General features: G+C 36.2%; 1 protein-coding gene across 2 annotated transcripts in view; it reads right to left on the minus strand.

Annotated features, from left to right (window-relative positions):
* Positions 1–22,560, minus strand: part of LOC121426589 (ly6/PLAUR domain-containing protein 6-like) — a 44,810-nt gene continuing 22,250 nt past the window's right edge. For both annotated transcript variants that reach the window (XM_041622944.1, XM_041622943.1), the window contains exons 2-6: positions 19,728–19,813; positions 18,380–18,572; positions 4,270–4,368; positions 3,048–3,193; positions 1–2,041 (exon numbers count right to left, since the gene is read on the minus strand). In XM_041622944.1, coding sequence (XP_041478878.1) covers positions 1,856–2,041; positions 3,048–3,193; positions 4,270–4,368; positions 18,380–18,506 — 558 coding nt within the window. In that variant the 5' untranslated portion in view covers positions 18,507–18,572; positions 19,728–19,813 and the 3' untranslated portion in view covers positions 1–1,855. The remainder of the gene's footprint in view (positions 2,042–3,047; positions 3,194–4,269; positions 4,369–18,379; positions 18,573–19,727; positions 19,814–22,560) is intronic.

A 22,560-nucleotide genomic window follows, 5' to 3' on the forward strand; every position in this document is an offset into this window, starting at 1 on the left:
TGGCCAACTCATATTAATGTTGCAAAATTTTATTCAAATTGTTACTTTTCATTACTGGAAAATGAAGCAGGTGAGATATATGCTTGGGGCAATCATTATTATCATTATTTGTTTGGCATCACCTGTGCCTGGGAGGTAAAAAATGAACTGAATCATTAGGAACCGCAGCCTCAAAGGTCTCTATCTAAATCATGATTATTCTTGGCAAAGCAGTCCAGAGAGAATGGGCAAGCATAAAGAAAATACATTTACACAGCCCTGTTCACAGCGTGACATCATCAATTTTCTTTTTTTTGTATTTTACCAGGGATTTTTTTGTACCATATTTCAGCTGAGCATCAACCCAAATATGGTGGGAATCGGTCCATGGGGCCCCAAGATATGTATGACCTCTTGAATATATAATTAGCCCTACTGAACTACTGAAATAAATGTATTATTGACCTTGTTCTAAATTTTAGGAACCAGGCCAATAATACATTATGTTTCAAAGGTTCTAGGGACATTACATCATAATCTGAAAGGGGAAGGCAGAAAGGGTGGTGGTGGGAGGGAATTGTTCCTCAAAGAGTTATTAAGTCTGACAAAAAGTCATACTAAATTTTAAATGCACATTTGTGCCAAATTATACATGTATCATTACCAAAGATAATATACATGAAAACCTGAACACTGATGTATGCAAGAAAGATGATCCAGAGTGCAATTCCTAATGCACCTTTCCATCTACACATTCTGGGAACATTCGTTTTCTGCATTTATCATTTACATATTATGCCCATACACTAGACAAATCTGTATTCATCAAATATTCTTCCTAGCATACTATACATTATAGACATCATAATGTACGTATAAAACAAGATAAAACATCTCTATAAGTTATCCTCATATGTACATATTCACAGAATATATATTCTTGCACTCTTGTTTCACTGAAAAAAAAAACATATACATCTACCTAGACTACTACGCCCACGTTCATAATAAAATGACAAGATGTTTCCAAACTGATATAAAAGAGAGAAAAAATAGCAGCAGCCAAAGGATCAACTAATTCCGAGGCCCGTTTCATAAAACTTGTTTATAATAACAAATTTGCAAGAACAGTTAACAGCTACAGATATCCTATCTTACTGGTTGATAGTAAATTTGCTTGAGCAATTGTGCATTTGTCATTATAATAAGTGATTGTGAAACGGGGCCCAGGTCTGCTAAGGATCCTAGGACAATTCCATGAAAGTTGTTGGCACTGTCAAGATGTCATTATCCAACAGTTACCATAGTAACAGTCTGGTACCTGCTCGTCTCGGCCAATGAAAACCAGGGAAAGCTTGTCAGTCCATAAATGCTGATGTTTTTCTTGGATATCAAGCTATTTAGCAAAATGCATTAAAACTGCTAATCTATTGCATGATGTATACATGAGTACGTGCTAGAGTAGTCCAAGAAATGATGTCACCATCCTAACATCCTGCGACCAAACTGTTAGTCTGTTTGGGATAAATTAAGATCATCCATGGTGGGAAAAAAGTCTTAAAATGGTTGATTCTCGGTGGGTTTGTCCTTGTAGAGGTGAACATTATGGAGCAAAAACTTAAAAAGTTTGACATACATGTACTGTCTGATTTCATCAATTTCCTAAGATTTTGTCTTTTAATCTGCTCCAAAACTTGTATACATAACCCTAACAAGCTTTATCCTGGCATTGCATATACTGTAGTACTACTCCACTTGGCTGGGGACTGTTCTCACTTCAGCTAAATGTACACCACATATCACAAGTAGAGACTGAAACGTTCAAATGAACGATGTTGTGTTCACACAAAGAGAAAGTTTGAAGTCATTCAAAGTGCTAGATGTTCCATAACCATCCTCTGACTAACACCGTTGATAAGACTAAACACAGCAATGTGAACAGTCTTGATGATTGTAATAATGTTCCGTGGCTGTACGGCGTGATCGTTGTAAAAACAGCTGTGCTCGAGTTCGTGGGAACAGCCTCGTTGCATTTTGAACCCTCGCAGCATGAAATACATTTCTGAACAAAAAAAAGGGAATGAAAATTGAATCTTTATTGAGTAAATTGTAATCACAATCATATCAATACATGTATGTTAATGTATTAAACTTGACAAAAATTAAACAAACAGTTCACTTTCTTATACAAGATGTTTCTAAGAAAATAAAAGCACTACCATCCTCAAAACCGAAAGGTTCTTTTCATTAATGAACTCAGAGTCACTAAATTTTAACGGTTTCTTTTACTGTAATATCTGCTTAGTTCACTTGTTTCACTTAGAAAAATTTAAATCTAAAACTTTTCATGCATTTTTTGCAACATTTTGTACAGACTCCAATCAACCTTTTATAAGGTGGATTCTGCTTGAATATGCCACATCAATTATTCAACAATTCAATGTCATGGATGCAAACTGATTTGTGCATTCCTTATTAATACATGTACATTCTCACAAGTCCTGCTCTCATTTTACACCTGTGCATTAATCCTGAGAGCTGTAAATGCTCATTCCAATGCTTTAATTGCAGTGTTTCTTGTTCAAAGTAATCACAAACCTCAATTAAACATTTCATTCTTCCTGGGAGGTTCTTATTTAAAGTTATCCTTTCTGAATTGGGGATTCATTGTTTAGTTAAATATTTCTTTAATTTTAATTGTAAATTAATGATCAATAGGCAGTAGTGCGCACCACATGAACATTTGATTCTGACCAATGAGGTGATGCATGTATCACATGCAAATGGAAATTTAAGTGTGATTAGTCAGACTTATATCTTTATATAACATACCCTTGAATGTCATTTATGTGTAGCAATCAACTTATTGGATGAGCCTGCACCTACATGTATCAATGTTTTTAACAGAAATATGGTGCAATATAAATTGCTGTGGATCATCATCATCACCTTGCTGCCTACATGTAGGAAAAAGTTATTGATCCACTAGGAAAAGTAAGCGAACTCATGGCAATGAACGTCGGTGATGCATTTACTTTATCAAACAAACGTATTTAAAATAGACTTACCTTTGTATCAAACTGTTGAGATGATAAATCAAAGCAACCCACAGCATTTGGAGTACATTCTCCATTAGTAGCACACAGTTTAGTAATCATAACACTCTCACCGGATAGACTATTGAGATGATGGGAGGTGTAACAGTACTTTGTACCTGTCAAAAAAGGGAATGAATATTTTAAGAAAATAATAGGTAAATTTTATCAGGGAATGATATTCTGAAGGGTAGTAGATGCAGGGAAGCATTTCATGAAGCAAATATTCAGTGAATTTCACAGACTATATGTTAAAAGCTACTGAAATACTTGTATCTGTTTGGTTGAGAGCAAAAGCATTAGTTAAAATAGCTGAATATTTGTTTCATGAAAGCTCTCCTCAGTCTCCTGTTGTAGCCTATACAAATATGAAAAGCATGATTTGCCATGTGCTGGCTGAAAGCATTGAGTTTACATTGTAAGATTTTATACACATCAAAACTGAAGTCAAATTCTTTGGTAACCTCTATATTTTCAAAAACAAAATAATAATTTTAGACAGTTTGTATAAAATACAATGCAAATAAAACTTTAAAAGATGATCAATGTATAGCAAATAGGAAAGAGAAAACGCATTCGTTCTTAATTCTTATACATGTAACATATGGTGAATAGTTACATTGAATATTTGTACTTTCTTATAGCAAATTAATCTTGCTTGAAAGTTATTTTGTTTACTTTTTTCTAGAAACATTACCAAACATTACCTGCAGAACATGTACATGTAGGCCTATAATTAGAAAAGGTCAGTTTACAAAATCTGTTGAAAATTTGAATAAAACACAAGGTCCCCACCCCCTTCCTAAAAAAATAAGATTAAAAGCAGTATCACTGGGATATATCAAGCACAAAGATATGCCAGTAAGTGGGCTCATTTGGTAGAGCATTCAACCAGAAGGTAAAGAGTTCAAACCCCCAGCTGCGTCAGACCAAAAGATGTTAAATGATGGGAGTTGCTACCGATAAAAGGGATAGAGCCTCATCAATCTCTGAACATGCACAGTGGCTATCAATATTGGGCAAAATGAAGGTTCATAGTATTCTATTTCAGATTCTATTTCAAACAATAAAATATGGATTTTCATTTTTTTTTCAACTGTGTCTTCACTTCCTTATGGATAATTGTAATTATTGTACTACAATTTTCATCATCATTGAAATTATTGTTTTTTCAAAGAAACCCTACAAAACAAACCTTGTGGGCAGAAAGCATCATAAGCCCGATCATTACACTCCTTATTAGTCTTTCTACTATCACAGGTAAAACACTTGATCGCATCTGGGAAAGGTGTGGCTGTAGAAAAAAGATAAACAAGAAAACAAAAGAATACATTAGCTATCAAATGACAAAGAAGTACTTCATACCGGTAATAATGTTGAGCGTTGTGGCCCAGTGGATTAGTCTTCTGACTTTGAAACAGAGGTTCATGGGTTTTAATCCCAGCCATGGCATATTTTCCTTCAGCAATAAATTCATCCACATTGTGCTGAACTCAACCCAGGTGAAATGAATGTGTACCTGGCAGGAATTTATTCTTTAAAATGCCACCGGGCTGTAAAAGGCTGCGGGGCTATAGCTGGGGTAACAATATCCAAGTCCTTTGGAAGCGCATAAGGACGTTATGACATAATGTGATATGCGCTATACAAGAGGTACATATGGATGTAAAAGCAATAGTTGTTTTATGTTCACAACATTGCAAAAGAAAACCATTATTTGAAATTTGCAATGATCATGGTAACAACCTTAGAATGTAGACTATGACAGCTACCAAAGTACTCTATCAGAGAGCGGAAGTAAGAAATGGTCTTCATAAGATTATAAGTAATAAGCAAGATAACCCCAATAATAGTTTTCAAATTAGCGCGCTATTTCTGATCTGGCAAATCATTCCGATCTGAACAATCACGAGATGATTTGCAATGGAGATGCAATTATGGCGCTAGTTCATAGGATTAATCTCAAGATTGCAATCCCAAGTCAACTTGGATTAGCAAAATAGCGCGCTATTTTTACGAATTATCGCGCTAATTCGCAGGTGCAGACGCACTCAGGATTATTTATTCACGGCATCGAACCATAGTGCATCGATGCCTCGCTCGAGCAGGAATCGCACTTCTTGCAATGGTGGAGACGGGGTTTCTTGAATCTCGAAATTATTCGCAAAGAGGGCCGATCGGGCTAAAATCTCAAGATTGAGCAAACTCGGGATGGTGCAGCACCGCCTATTGATGATGTTCTTCTGATCACACAACCTCAAGCAAGTTTGTGTTATCAGAAGAACAACTTTCAAGAAGATTTTGGCAAAGGAATAATCCTTGCCCCTTTTGATGAATTAGAATATAAAAAATAATACAAATAAAGAGAATGTTCAGAGCGAGAATTAAAGTGAACATACATGTATGCATCAAAATTTGAAAAGTTGATAAAATCTTAATTATCACAAAAATTCCCAAAGATTTATTTCACTCACTTATCTAACAACATATTAATTGACCTCACATTGACCATGCAATATCTCATCTAATGAAATTCCACAAGTGCTCCCTGAAGATCTTGAATTTTCCCAGATTATTTCTCCCTGTATCCCCCTTTCGATTGAGGTCAATAAACGGTAAGTCAGTAGCCTCTCCAAAGGGTCACTCTCACCATCAAGTCTCAATAGAATCCCATTCTCCCTCAAGTAACATCAATTTCTCCTTTTATACTTCAATCCATTCATCTCTCTTTCTGGCCTCTTTCTGGCGACGTTCATACGACACTCTAGTCTCTATAGTCAAGTTTAACTTTCCAATTTATTCTGAAGTTCATCCATTTGGTTTAAATGTACCTCTAGGAACCAGACTGTGGTCTCAAGTATGGGAAATACAGGATTCATTTAGTCAATGGATTATTGTCGCATAACAGAATGCCCTGTCTATTTTAATTTCAAATACTTTGTTATATTGTATTTATGTTACTCTGAATTTGAGAGCAAATTTATGTTTGACGGTGGAGTGAACCGCTCAACAATATGTGTGCTATAAATACATGTAGGAGGGCCTACATGCAGTCTTGATTGAAATATACCTTTTGAGATAACTAAAATATAAAAAATATAATATAAATAATAAATATAAATATTTTGAGAGGAAAAGTACTTCCCCTGCTATACTAGGCAATGCAATTACCATGGTATGAACACATTGAGTACTTAGTGAATTGATGTGTGTTATCATTTCAGTGGGCCTTTGTCACAAGACTACTCTGGTCACAATGATGCATGATGGGATAGAAACCTGGCTTGGGTTCTGTAACACTAAGGTTAGCGATTAATTGTACACTTGATTTTTACGATTGATTGTACATTGTAGTCAATGTAATCTATCGTCGAAAAATGTGTCTAAGATCATTGCTAATCTTTTGCGTTACGGGACCCAGATTTGAGTAGTTGCAGTGGTGGTATACAAGACTGGTTCATATGTTAGTTTACAAACAATTAAAAGTTTCATGTGAACCTCTCTCTTTCTTCCTGTACTTTTATTCCATTGAAGCATGTCCATAGGGTTTATTCTATGAAGATTAACTTTGAAATTCAACTCTTGTGGTTGCCATTCTACTCCTACATATATCAATTCACAAAGTGACTAGTATATATTATTTATTGGGGGAAAGTATCAAATATCAAGAGAAAATTACATAAAATGGAATCACTTGGTACTAAACACTGTGTCTAATATATTTTGGGCTAACATACCATACATCCATGCAGAAAGGCCTCTATTTAAAGAGAAATTCCAGTATTCGTAACGATCTCAAAATGACTTTTTACAGAATCTAATATAATGACCACCCAAGTGTCTGTTTATATGAATAAAAAATATGTGCCAAAGGATTCTGGAAGAAATTGTGTAATTGCTGAGAAATAAGCAAAATAAGCGCTGATTCGGTCACTTCCGTCGGGTCTTTATTCCATCAATAATAATACGCTGTCCCACGTGTGCCTATCTGTGTTGGTGATCTTCAGTGTGAACATTTTTTAGCGTAGATTTCAAGATTTCACTAAGTTCAGTTTATGTAACTTTACCAGATCTAGATCCTTGATGATATACTGACAATTAAGCGTGGTTTTACAGACTTTCTTATGAAAATGAAATCAGTGTTTACTGCAACTACTGGCATTTCTCTTTAATGTGCAATAATGGTTCACTTGTTTTTCTTTAATTAAAAGTAAATTAATCTTTCATACACCATGTAAATTGTATGTTATCTGTTGATAAAATTGAATTCTACAAGTAAATGCCCTTTCAAAAACAAAAGATTAGACTCTCACCAGCAGGAAAATTATTGTTTGAAGTGCTCATGAAAAAAGAATGAGCAATTTTATTCATTTCTTAGACTTAGATACCCCGGTATGCAATAAAAGAGATTAGTGGTCAACTGAACATTTGATCAGTGTATTCAAATTATCCCATTAGATCATGACAAGTGGTAGGAACTATTCTTCCATTTGTCATGTAGTATAAGGGAATTTGTGGTTTACTCATTATCTTTCAACTACAATATATGTATGTTCTTGTGTACACTAGTATGTCTGAAAAAATGAATAAATCAATAAAGATGCCTATACTACTTCTACTTTAATATGTATCATGTAGCCATCTTCAGCTTCAGAATATCACTCTGCAAACCACACTCATTATCCTCCCAAAATGATAATCCCACTCACATCTTAAGGTATTGTTAATCAATATCTTAGATCAACAGTCTGATTAATCAAATCCCAAGGAAATTGTAACATCATTGCACAAATGAGGTCTAAATTGCACCAAGTTATTGGGTCATAACACAGAGAAGGCCAATAGATTTATCATTTTGTAATCAAGTTCTCATGTGGCATTGAGAACTACAATTAACCATTGTTCAGCCTAGAAATGAGCTCGTTATTCCCTGAAATCAATATGCCTGTCTGAAGGCCTACATACATGTATTAGACATTCTCTCATACCCTTTTTAGACAGGCTAAAATTTCCTTAACCCCGTACTATTGGTGGGGCTAAATGGCAATTTAGCCCCACCTATAGTACGGGGTTAAGCTTAGCCCACTTTCGTTTTACACAGCGTTTTTGCAAAGTGGGCTAACCCCACCTATAGTACGGGATTATTTGGCCCTGCAAAAAAGCAGGGTTATCCCACCAATTGCGGTGCTAAGAGCAATAGTACGGGGTTAAGATCGCATGTGTAAAACGAAAGTGGGCTAAGCTTAACCCCGTACTATAGGTGGGGCTAAATGGCAATTTGGCCCCACCTATAGTACGGGGTTAAGGAAATTGTAGCGTGTGTAAAAAGTGTACGAGTGAAGCACTTGTACTACGAATGATCGACAAAAACCACTAGTCCGGGGTTAGCGAGTTTCGTGTGTAAAAAGCAAGCATTCCTTATCCGGGGTTAGCAATAACAGTTTGGCATGTGTGAAAAGGAAAAAAAAATAGTACGGGGTTAAGGATAATACGGGGTTAGCGATAGTCCGGGGTTAAGAAAATCCTGTGTAAAAAGGGCATCAGTTAATAGCATTCTTACATTCCATTTTCAGATTCACTTCATAAAATAACAAATAATGATAAAGATGATAACAATAAGAATAATAAATAATAATAAATAACAAAAATAACAATAACAATGATTATAATGATAATACTAAAAACAATAAATTTCATTATAATCATTAGGTGATCTGTCAATCGACAGATCAACTATTAATTTCGTACGAATTTTCTTTTTTATTTATTTATTACTTATTTTTATTTTCCCACCTCTTCTTGTGAGCACAAAATCTCCAAATCTACATCATCAATTATCTTCAAAATATCATCAGATATGGGGGCTTATCATGTGATGTGTATAAAGCAAGTTCAAGGTCAAAAGGTCATCATGACGTCATCTAGTTATTATTAGTATTGATAGCATTATTTCAACAATAGCTTGATCAATAATATATCTATAGCCCTTTTTTGCCAAAGGAAAAGATTTAATGCATAACCCAGCTATGTAGCTCGAGTTACTTTATCAGGAGCACTAATGCATTCAAGGAATTAAATCCTGTACGCGTTCACCTCACCTGGATTAAGTGAGGCAAGATGAAGATAAATTTCTTGCTGAAGGAAAACATGCCACGGCTGGGGTTCAATCCCATGTTCCTCAGATTGAAAGACGAGAGTCAGACTTAGCACTTTGAGACCAAAACGTGCGATGTTTGAAAGTACCTCAAGATTTGGTTCCAATATGAACACATCACTGAACCATTTATATGTAGATGAGGAAGGTGGTTATGGGGTTTATGAGCGAGGTTAGCTAGGGGTCAAAGTTGAAGAAATGGTCCATGAACATTACATTACCTGCATCAATCATCCCCAAATTTAGAAAGAATTTGTCAACATTCACTGAGAGAGAAGAGAGGGAGAGGGAGAGATGTGCCTCCATGTCCGTGGAATGCAGATAAACATACATATCTTGATAGCGAAGTCCATGTTTGTTTAAGACATGTATGTGAAGTGAGAAATGGTACACAAGACAAATATTGTAATTTTAAGTCAAATAAAGAAGTATACGTGTATGCCCAGGCCTAAATGCTTCCGATTAAAACTCAAACTCTTCTCTTTACAATTTTTAGTTTTACTACAAGATTGAAAAATGAGTTAAATTTGTTACAGTAACAATATTGCTGCATGTCATTTATGTTTTTTTTTTTTTGGGGGGGGGTGTGACATAAAAAGAACATAGAAGTATGACTTTATAAATCTTCCACATAAGAATCTAATGGATAAAATCTTGCTGACTTGATTTTTGAAATATGTTGTGCTGCCTTCATCAATTAGATTCTTTCAAGGGGCCCTGTAAAACAGTACAAGCAACCAAATGATGATTACACAAATATTACAATTTTAGTACCCTAAATTTCTAGTCATGCCAGTGTAGGCCAACTTCATCTTTCCAGGTATGACGACTGAGCATGGCGAAGGAATTTTCATCAGACATTTGTGATATTTTGATAGAGGTTGGGTCATTCCAAACAAGCTGGCAGGGCTGGGCGAGGGAGATGAGAGGATGAGGTGGAGGATCTATAAATTGCATTTTAACCTGGAAGATTCGTAAATCCAGCGATGACAGATAACGGTCATGTTAGATCACACCATCTGGTGTCTAACAGAGTGTGAAATAGAGCCAATGTCTTGACCTTGATATCTTAAGATCTTGGGGTCTCCTTGGCAGCAAGGCAAAGCTCACAAAGTTCTGAAGAGCATGGATCCTACTACTACCATGAACCTACTATGCTACTATTACAGAATTACATGTACAAGTCCCTGCTCAAACCATGGAGCTACAGCTCTATGGCTCAAACCACATTCAGTTTGCATAAGTGGGCATATACATGTACCTATGTAAAGAGTAATTTTGCTCATAAACTCAGAATTTGTTGTCCTTTTAATAGGTAATATCTATGCTTTGTCTATCAACTTGAACTCCAATTTTCAACATTCAAGACTTTGACACCATTGTCACTACCATCCTACATGTAACACTAGCTTTATACGTGAAGTGGTTTTAAATACCCCTTTCGGGTGATCAAATGGGAACGCTAGCAAAGCGATCTTCCAAACTGGTTTCCTTAACTGGTTTCCAGTAAACCAGTTTTAGAAAGTATGAGAACAGTGTCTAAGTTTGCTTTAATTAAGATTTGTGAAGCCACAAATTTAGGAGAAAGCAAGAAGATTTCATGTGTCTAGTGGTAAAATGTGCCTGACAATATACTGCATGAAAGTCAAGGATTCATTTCCTGGCATGGCACTACCCTAGCCATTTTGTCCTCTTTTCAACTTTAATATACAATGTATAAAATAAAATGAATGAAAATACCAACATGTGCAGGTACGCATGCATAGATCTACACTTATGAATCTTGAAAACAGTCATCATTGAGTTCAAGAGCATTCTACCTGGCATTCCTCTGTTGTTTACTGAAAGCAAGAGGTGATGAATGAAGGTAGGAGAGGACAGATCATGGGATATAGTTTTTATTCTCTTCTCACATTTCATAATCCTGTGTCCTGTACCTAGGGTGCATTTATGCGCCACTTTTTTACCCTAGAATCATGATCTGAATCATAATTCAAATCATAATTCTGCAGAATCACTGTTGCATTTAGTCAAAAGTGAAAATAAAAGTCTTTCAAATGACAAACATAAAACACAGAAAAATGCTGGGCATTTGGAAAGACGGTTTTGTATTATAACCACTGTCAAACCAAAACCAAAAATTTGTATAAATATCTTGCTCTTCCATGCATGGACGGCATCTCCTTGGCTGTGAAATAAACTTCACAAACCTACAATATACAGTTTGATTAAGCTTTGCCAAGCCTGATAGCTGAGAAAAGGGAATAGTGAAAGTTCAAGAGAAAAGAAAAAAAAAAAAAAACAGAAAGGGTACCGTACATGTGTTTGGCAGTTGCACATTTGAAAAAAATAATAAGGATTCCAATGGACTTTCTTGTACAAAATTCAAGGGGGGGGGGGAACATGTTTGCACCTTCCCGCCATATCCCCCACCCCTAACCAGATTGCTGCTGATGCATTGCAAGTGTTTAATATCACCCAGGGAGGGGATGGGGGTCAAATATATTGCTGTACGTATGCGTGACCAAATTATTTCCAAAGACCTCTTAAACAAGTTTTTTTCTCTGTGTGCAAAATAACCCCTTAAAAAAGTTTTTCGTGGGGTTTTATATACACAATTTGGCCCCTAAACAAATTGTTGCCAGAATTTGACCTCGGGGGGGGGGGGGGGGGGGGAAGCTTGGGGAAAAACATACCCTAAACATGTTTGGCTAGTCTAAAAAAAAAAAGCTTTGGAAAAATATACCCTAAATACGTTTGACCCCGCAATTGACCATTGACCAGTCTTTCAAAACCACCCTTTTTCTTGAAAATCTGTGTTTTTGATACCCTTAACGAGTGCACATGCGGCCCGTGTTCAAAACTGAAAAAACACCCCTTTAAACACGTTTTTTTGGCCACGCATGTGTACAGCAACATATTTGACTGCCCCCCCCCCCCCCCCCCAGGAATATCACTTAAAAATAAGGAAGATGCAAAGCGGAGACCCTTATACAGGGTAAAGGAGAAAGGCTAATGTAAATCATAGAAAAGAGAAGCGGTCAGTTGGTCTAGCTGTTGCTTGAATCTCATCGGCTTTAAGGCTCAGCATTAATGCATTAGGTGACAGATATTCTAATATATAGAGAGAGATGATAGTGGAATAGATTTTAGTATACTGGCTGAGGTAATCCAGAGAGATCTGATGTATTTGTTCAGCTTTGCTTTAATATAAACCATGTAAAGGCTATACTTCACAAGTAAAGGAAAGGGGGCACCGGGTCTTCATACATGTACATGTAGGAGAGGGGTAGCTTTGCTAACACGAGAAAAGAAAAAAATAAATCCATACACACAACTATATATTTTGCTTTACTTTGTCTTTTGCAATAGAAACTCATGTAGGCCTCCAACAAACACAGGAAAACATTAATGATTCTTTGCTTTTGGTTTGTCTGTCATGTCACAACTTTCTCACAATAATCTTTTCTTTCAATTTTATCACTTGGTAGAGAAAGAACAAGGAAGAGAGAGGGTGGTTGGAGCAGTAACTTCACAGCCAGTTTCTGAAGAAATTATTCTGAACATTGAGTTTGAAGCCATAGATTATCTATTCTACAGAGACAAGGGGAGACATCAACAGCAAACTTAAGGATGAGAACACCAAGAAACCATGAAATTAAAAAAATGCAATCAAGTGCAAAGAACAGAGAAGGGCTCAAGGGCACATACAATATGCAAAGTCCAACCACTTATGATCAATATTGATCTATGGAGGAGTAAAGTGAAAAGCTTTCGAACATTTTTTTTTCACATGAAAGTCATGTCAATTGAAATCATAATTATATACTATAGTTTAGAAATTAATATATGTACTCTAAAATAATAATTAAGAAAATAGGTTAAAAAACAGGGCCAAACTAATCATTATAAAATATTTCAATTTTCCTGAGAATTCAAATAAAGAGGACCCACAGCCACATTTGAAGCGCACAGGAAATTATTTGCCTGAAATTTTAAGTCGACAGTGTAGATAGAGCATGAAAATTGTTATGAATCTCATTCCATAAACCAATATTTTCTTTAGAATGAAATGAATGTAAAGGGGGCCTCATGGTCTAGTGGTTATCACTCGTCTTTCAATCTGAGGGACATAGGTTCAATTCACAACCATGGTGTGTTTTCATTCAGCAAGAAATTTACCCCCATTGTGCTGCACTTGACCCAAGTGAGATGAAAGGGCACCTGGTACAAAGAAATTCCTTGAACGCTTGAGCACTTATATAGCAGCTGACTACAGCGAGGTAATAATAATCATGAAGAACAGTAGAATATATTAAAATGGTCCATATTATTATTATCATTAAAGTAAGTTTGATCTCTGTTTTACATCAGATGCCTTATTAACCTGTCGCGACAAATTTGCAATACCACCGGTTTAAACTGACTAAAATCCTTATATATCATTGGCTGATGGAAATTGTGCATAAATCGGGACCCAAAATTCTTAAACACAAGAAAAGTTTATTTCAATATACTAATCTAGGTTGGTACCTGTTCATGCTTTTCATGTCCCTCAAAGGCATTCATGGACACCTACCACGCATCAAAGCTAGAAGCTTGCAACTTAGATATCAGATGTCAAAGACGTCATTCACACTACAAACATTTTCATTTCGCTGAACAATAATATTCTTGAACTTGGGCATCACTAAATATTCTAAACTCTGTCACAATTAGATATTAGAGAATCATACTTTTCAAAGTCAATATTTTGTATACTGCCTTTCAGTTTTAGCTTGCGCTAGTTGCTTTGTAAATGAAACTACTGTATCCACTCTCATTTGGATGTCTAACATGCTCTTGGAAACCAATGCAGGATTATGTAATGTTTTAATGACATTTCTGTTTTTAAGATTTATGTATGTTCAATCTGATTACAAGAGTGAAGTGTGTATGGGGTGACTACCTCTTTGCTACTGCATTAACAATCCTAAAATACTTCCATGCATGCATTCACAACAGGTTCTATAGTCCGTCTGAGGTATGACAGAGGAATAAATGTCATGATTGCCCAATGACATCATATTTCAAATACTATCTATCTTTAATATGATCTAAAATGACTGAGTGAAATGTGGAGCAATGTGCTCTTTGTCTCACCGTAATGCCATACATGTAAACACTTACAAAGGAAGAAATGCAGCAAAAATTACATCATGCCTCGTGCAAATTTTGCTACTCATTAAAAATAAAACTGCAAATTTGATTTCTCTCACCCTATACGTATATCCGCATACATTCATAATTCCGAAGCTTCATTTTTCCGAAGGTCATGTGACCTGAAATGTGCACAGGATGTTCAGTAATACCTGATTAACCTTATGGCCAAGTTTCATGAACTAGGTCCATATACTTCCTAAGTTATGCTGTCATTTCAAAAACTTAACGTTAGGTTAAGATTTGGTGTTGATGCCGCCGCCGTAGGAAAAGCGGCGCCTATAGTCTCACTCTGCTTCGCAGGTGAGAAAAAAACCTTTACCAAACCATGACCAATCACTGGCCTATATTACGCAAGTTTCTAATCGTTACTTCATCCATGGTGAAGTCATGTGAATCTTTTTATACACGTAGTACACTCAAGTCAAGAGCTTCAAGTCACCCCCCCCCTCCTTCAGGGAATTTAAAGTAGAAATATATTGAAAATCGTAAAAATGGAGAATCATATATCACAATAAAGGAGAAAATAAGGAGAACACGATGGTGTACATCATTCATCATGGAGACCGATGAAACTCAGTTAATTGATAGTTTAAAGTTCTCTCTCTGAATGCTTCAAACACGCAGAATTACGTCCGCGAAATTGGGGATTTTTTATGACGTCACTGTCTGTACGAGAGGCATGATTGGCTCTCGATCCCACGTGAAGCTCCACTTGCATGCAAAACCTGTTGCAAGGGTGCATTTTCTCCACATTGTCACTGAATACTTCGATCCCGAATTGAAAGAAAACCCAGAATTTTATCTAGATTTGGATTTTCAAATTGATGATTTGGAGATGAAGAGAATGATGATGAAGTGAACAACACAGTGACGTAGTTGGAGGTAAATTGGGGGAATATACGCCGATGATGATGATGAAAATTCAACTTGCAACACGATCACAAGTGAAGTCATGTACATGCCGATTCGCTACCAATTCATGCTGCTGGAAGTGCTAGCTACACCGCGCGGGCCAAATTGAATTCATGCTGAACATGAATAACCACATCCAGACAGAGTCTATCATAAGAAGGAAAATAATGATATAACTACTTACAAACAAGTGAATAATCCGAACCTGAAGGCAAATCAACTCAACGAATAGTAGCAGACGATATGGTATATGCACTGACGATAAACTTCATGTGGCTGGGATAGATTGTCACTCGTTCTGTTAAGATGTAACTTTTATCTCATTAATTTGACAAAATTACGAAACTCGGGGAATTATTTATCAATATAAAAATATAGTAACATCTCTTATCATTTTTTGAATTACGATAAATCCTGTTTTGAAGGAAAACGTTGAGGTAAAATTAGTTGTAAAAGATCATCCCATCATGTGTAGCATTATGTGATCGTAAACAAACCATCACAACAACACATGCCGTATTGTTTGCTCGCATTGGCTGAGAGAATAGATCTATGCACGTGTTGCACAGCTCTCAATCAGCAAGGCGAGCAAGGAAGGAATACGTGCATGTTTGAGATGGGGATGATCTTTTACATGTAATTTTAGTTTACCTCAGCGTTTTCCTTCAAAACAGGTTTTATCGTAATACAAAAAATAATAAGAGATGTTACTATATTTTTATATATATAAATAATTCCCCGAGTTTCGTAATTTTGTCAAATTAATGAGTTACAAATTACATCTAACAGAACGAGTGACAATCTATCCCAGCCACATGAAGTTTATCGTCGGTGCATATCGTCTGCTGCTATTCGTTGAGTTGATTTGCCTTCAGGTTCGGATTATTCACTTGTTTGTAAGTACAATTATCATTATTTTCCTTCTTATGATACACTCTGTCTGGATGTGGTGAGTGGTTATTCATTTTCATGGATTTAATTTGGCTAGCACTTGTAGCAGCAGCTGCATGAGTTGGTAGCGAATCGGCATGTACATGTACATGACTTGTGATCGTCAGGCAAGTTGAATTTTCATCATCATCATCGGCATAGTTCCCCCAATTTACCTCGAACTACGTCACTGTGTTGTTCACTTCATCATCATTCTCTTCATCTTTAAAATCATCAATTTGAAAATCCGAATCTAGATAAAATTCTGGGTTTTCTTTCATTTCATGATGGAAGTATTCACTGACAGTGTGGAGAAAACGTACCCACGCAACAGGTTTTGCATGCAAGTGGAGCTTCACTTGGGAGAGCCAATCACGCCTCTCGTACAGACAGTGACGTCATCAAATTCCAGTCAATTCAGAGACCGATGCGAGGCATATTTCGGAGGGGCATTTTAGCATTTTTTAATCGGCGATTTTCACCTTTTTGTATTATTTTCGGTATTTTTGATTGACCCACTGATGATCCCCACATCATTACCTTTCCATTGATATATAATAAGACCACATTTATAATCAATATATTTCTCCTTTAAATGTTTCAAGCATAATACACAACTGTGCTGAAAGTGTGAACGGGAATATCTGTCTCACTCAGCTCGTGCACGATGGACAATCCTCTCCCGATTTCTGAGCTGTCTTCATGGTCAGCATCCATGGAGTCAGGTATCGGATGTCATATATTTATGACTTGTAGGCTCTTTAGACTCTGGTTACCAAATCCTAGAAGATAAATCCCCATCAGCTGGCCAAAGGCAAGACATTCCTACCAGATTGACAGACCAACCACAGTCAAGTTTGCTTTAAATTCTACTCAAGTTCAAGGAAGTCTTGATTTTTGTCAAGTTCACTTGTAATCAAAGAGAGATAATGATGTCTTTGCTTTTTTTCCCTGAAGATATTGTTCAAAATTCAAGGAAGATATACAAATAGTGGTGTTAGTACCATCGTATACTGTGTTTTAAATCAAATGTTTAAGGCTAGTTTCACAAACAAGATTTACAAATATGTAATAAAAAAATGTTGAAAAGCACACTGCACATTCTCCTCATTTTAAACTAATCTGCAATGTATCTGTATTGACTGACGAAAAAGGCCAACCTTGCAACATCCTTGCAAGTGTGGTTTTGATGGTACACTAACGATTTGTGAAGGACATGAGTGGCAAAGTCTAAAATACATGCATTTTATGCTGCAAAAGCTTACCAAGCGTTTGAAAGCTTTGGCAATTACTCGTGGTGTTGGTTGGGGGGGGGGGGGTGGGATGGCATAGCCATTGGACAGTAGACAGCATCTACAGCTGTACAAGAAAAAAAACATGGAAAAGGGTGTTTTTCACGGATAGATGTGGAACGTGAATGAGTGTCAAAAACACCAAAACAAGAAAAATAGCAATGGCCTAAAAAACATGAATCTATTAGACTACAAAATTTGCAAATATGGGACATCTGGACAAAATCCCCAATTATGTGCAAATCTTGAACACTTCCATGTATGGGGACATCTTCACAAAATCTGCATAAAGAGTGTCATTGCAGCATGCCCTAGGATCTGTTTTTCGGGTGCATCTCTCAGGACGTTTTTTGCAGATGGTGTGAACTCTTCAATTGCAGTGACCCCATCCCAATAATGGTTTTAGTTTCCTGTATCCTGCAACATCTCAGACTTTGGAGTTTGCCATTTTCCAAAATTTGCATGAATTGCATCGTTCACAAATAATCAATCACATATGTAGAGGTGTTGTGGCTCAGTGGATAAGTCTTCGGACTTTGAACCACAAGGTCTGGGGTTCAAATCCCACCACAGCGCTAGCGTCCTTTGGCAAGACGTTTATCTACATTTGCTACTCTCGACCCAGGTGCAGTAAATGGGTACCCGGTAGGAAGAAATTCTTGAATGCTCGATGCGACCGCTCAGGGTAGCTGTACTAAAGTTAAGGTAATAGTATGCAGTGCTTAGAAACATTTGTATAAATCACTTTATAAATGATGCATGTTATTATTATTATGTCCAGAGAAAACCTAGCTTTGTATCTTGATTGTACTTACTGTCATCATATGAGAAGATAAGAGGTGGATCAGTTGGTAAGCCATGAAGACTGATGATACCAAGGAAGAAGATGATCAATGAGAACCAATGAAGGTTACCCGCTGCCAGGATCATCACTGGAAGCATGATGGGAAGGTTTTACCCCCTCGCTTGGCAAGATGTCTGGTTGTATAGATGATGGCAATCTGCAGTCTGAAGCATTTTTTTAAAGAAATAACAAAAGATTTTTCATGTTGAAAAAAATATAATGATGCTATATTTCAAGGGGAGAGGCCAAGGAGAACTGATGTCAGGACTGTTGTGCTGAAACTAAGAAATGCTAGGCTAGTATTCCTCCCCATATTTTATTCATTGCCAAATTTGAATAAGAGTGACTTGATCAAATGATACACAGAGGCCACTGAATGGTTCTGAAAGTGGGAATTATATTCAGATGGTCATTTCTACACATTTGTAGAGAAATATTGAGAGAGTGTGGGTATGGGGGGGGGTGCATGAGCCCTGATTTATTTTAACCCAAAATAATGTACAATGCCGATACTAATTTTTTTTTACCTTCAAAATTTAAGATAAGAAAATAATTTGAGATGAATTAGCAGCTAGCCAATGATATGCTAATATAAATTACATTCTGACATCTGAACATTCACCTTTATACAAGCTGATTATACTGATTATCGTGATTTGCTCTGAAAAGTTAAGCATAAACAGCACTCCCAGAACCACGTTTACGATCGGCGTTTTGAATCGACGTTTGAAATCGCTGATTCTGTCCTCGCAATGGAAGCATAAACACACCCCAAGATTACAATTCTTGGACATGAAACAGATGCACAAATGCCCGATTGATTTCATAGCAAAACAAGGATCATTATAACAGGAGAGTTTCACACGAGAGCAAACTGTAAAATTGTAATGATCAATTTTTGTTACAATGTACAGCAACAAATGATGGCTCTGATAACTTGTTTTGTATGAATGAATTAAGAACTGATTACCTACATGTACAAATAGTGAGAATCAAATCTCATTGATTTAATATATTTCAAATAAAAGTATTGGTGCTACAAATAAATTTGTAATCAAACTCCTTTTAATATCTAATATTATTTTCAGGCATACATTTGCTTGTATAGTGTGGTGGTTGAAGTGTGTAATACATGTTGGCCTACTGAGTATTCATGAAAGAACAGTTTGATTATTTTGCTTATCAACATAACAAAACTTTCTTTATTATACATGTACATATATAATTATTGTAATTTTTTTGACATATTCCAAAAATTATTCATAACCTAAAAAGGTACATGTACAATTATTATTATGAAAGTCCCCATGTATACTTACAGTATCATCCAGTTGTTTTGCACTATGGAAGTACCTCTATGATGGCGTTGAGACATACATCATGACCTCAAAGTATCCACTAACATCTGTATGCACAAAACAACATCAAGATAATATTGATTATATGACAAGGAAAATTAAAAAAAAATACTAGGAATACAAGTACACATGTGCATTGGAATTTGGGAGACTATTTTTTGATGAATGTCAGTTGAGATATCACTTTTGAAAAGCATAAATTAGAAGTACTTGCAACCAACTGAGCACTAAAATAAAAAAAAAATGTTTGATAAAATGAATTTCTTTTTTTACAAACATAATTGAAATGATTTTTGTAGAGTCAGTCAAATATTTTTGAGTACTCAAAACCTAAACATGATTAACATTGGGGATATACATTCAGTACATGCATTTCAACAAATAAAAAGTTGCTCCAATTTTATAAAACAAATTTGTGTAGATAAATTTTTTCATACATTTGGATGAAAATAATAGTGTGCATTGATGGTAGAATAGCTTCTTTGAATAGATAAAAGAAATTCTTTGAAACAATTTCAACCCCTGAGCAAAATACATGTAACACCCAAATGTGTGTGCATGTACTTTGCAAAAATTATCATGAGCAATAGTACAACATCACTTCACAGCATTCATAATATTCATTCCAAGCACGCAGGTGCAAGTACAGTGTACATGTAAGCGTTGGAAGAAAATACATGTAAGTCCAAACAGACAGCAATACAGCCCTAAGATAACATTCATTAACAATAGTCACACATTGACAACACCGTCCTGATATTACAACCGCAATCGGCCATACTCGTATTCCATTATTGAATCCCAGCGTCACATTTGTCGCATCTTTCACGGTCCCTTAAACCCAAATTATTTCCCCTCCTTCCTTTATTATTGGCTCTGCACCACGGGGGTAATTTATGATCGTTGTTATCACCGGGTATTCTTTCGTCACTTAAAAGGGTTCGTCATTGTGCACCAAGGTTGTCGTTTTCTGGCTAATTTAGTATGACAATTTGTAAGGTGTGAGGAAGCATGTCTGCACGACTGGTGGGCTTTTTATAGATTGAGTCCCTCAACAAAACAGAAGAATAAACAGAAAACAAACTGATAGTATTGTTAAATCAAATATAACCTTTCAAACTAAAAACAAATTGTCACATCTCCGTATGCCATCACCAGTAGACCTCACTGGACACCTCCAACTTGCAATGAATATCAAATAACTTGTAAAACCTTTCTCAATTTTAGTATGCTTGACCAAAACTAAGGTCTGTCAATATATCATTGATTTCTTAAAAGATTTTTACCTCATAAACTGAAAATGAACTTCCTGTAAAGTGTGTCAACTAGACTTTATGAACTGCTACATGCTGACAAGCCTCGGTATAAAAGCAGTCTGGTACTTGTTTTCAAGAACACATTTTTTCAGATCATATTTGAATTAGAAATGGAAATGGCATCAACTTCAGATACTGAATGTGATTCAATTTTTCTTTTTGTTAAAAAATCAGGGTTTGACTTTATCACAATATACTTTCAAGCGGAAGCCTTAATATCCTATTATTTTTTGCACACTATTCATGAATTTACATGTACAGCTAGGTACTAACTACAGCTGTAAGCTGTTCAATTCCAGTGGACAAAACACATTATTATTACCCTATTCTGAGCACTGGACAAGAAGGCAGAAGCCAGAAGGGCAAATTTTTTAAAAGTCTTTGGTATTAACTTGGCCAGGGAGTATTGAAGCCCACTACCTCAATCTCATGAGGCAGGCGCTCTACCACTGAACCATTCACACATACTTTTTGCCTTGAAATTCCAGTTCTAGAATGGTTTCGGCCTATTAAGTAATATACATGTAGGCCTATGTATACAATTATGAATTTTAGCAAATTGTTCAATGGGATACTGTGGCTTGCATGATATTCATTGTTTACCAGTACATGTATCTGGTATTTTTCAACTGTTTTGTCTAATTCACCCGAAATATATGTATTCATTCTTCATTGATTTTCTAAACCTTATCACTCACTTATCAGCTGTATGCCATCTTTCTGCTTACAGAATCCATTAGCAGACGATCACCCATTCTATGTAGGGTTGGTGAGTAAATCACTCCCATTTTTATCATGGGTGCTTGGTTGATAAGGAGCGTTTGTTATTCCAACGATTCAAACCATGTTCAAAGGATCATGAGAAAGGCCTGCCATGCTTGGATGGGTGTGTATCTAGATTGATATGAATGGAAGATGTATTCATGGTTGACATGACCCTGATGTGACTAGCTTACCATACCAGTCATTAAAGGAGGAAGTACATTTTTACCAAGGCCTGTAGGCCCAGACTGAATCGCATTCAAGTCTGAACTTATAAGAACAGGGAATGGTAGACCTACAACTAGTACTTACAGGTAAATGCCAGTTGTGGTAACGATATCAAAATGAATTCGTACAGAATCCAATGAAATGACCACCAAAGTGTCTGTGTGTATAAATAAAAAATATGTACCAAAGGATTCTGGAAGAAATTGTGTAATTGCTGAGAAATTAGCAAATAAGCACAGGATTCGGGTCAAGCGTCGGGCTGACAAAGCAATAATAATACACTGTCCCACGTGCGCTTATCTTTGTTGGTGATCTTCATTAGGCGGTTTCAAACCGCCTCGATCACAAGAATCCCCGTTAAATTACGAGAACTTTTTAAGGCTAAAAAATACCCGTTAATTATTCCTGCATTCACACCGCCCCGAAACACATCCTTCGGGATAAGTTCCCGAAGTTACGAGCATGCGCAGTGTGGTCTGATAAGCAGG

This window comes from Lytechinus variegatus, chromosome 13, assembly GCF_018143015.1.
Source record: "Lytechinus variegatus isolate NC3 chromosome 13, Lvar_3.0, whole genome shotgun sequence".
NCBI classification, from domain to species: domain Eukaryota; kingdom Metazoa; phylum Echinodermata; class Echinoidea; order Temnopleuroida; family Toxopneustidae; genus Lytechinus; species Lytechinus variegatus.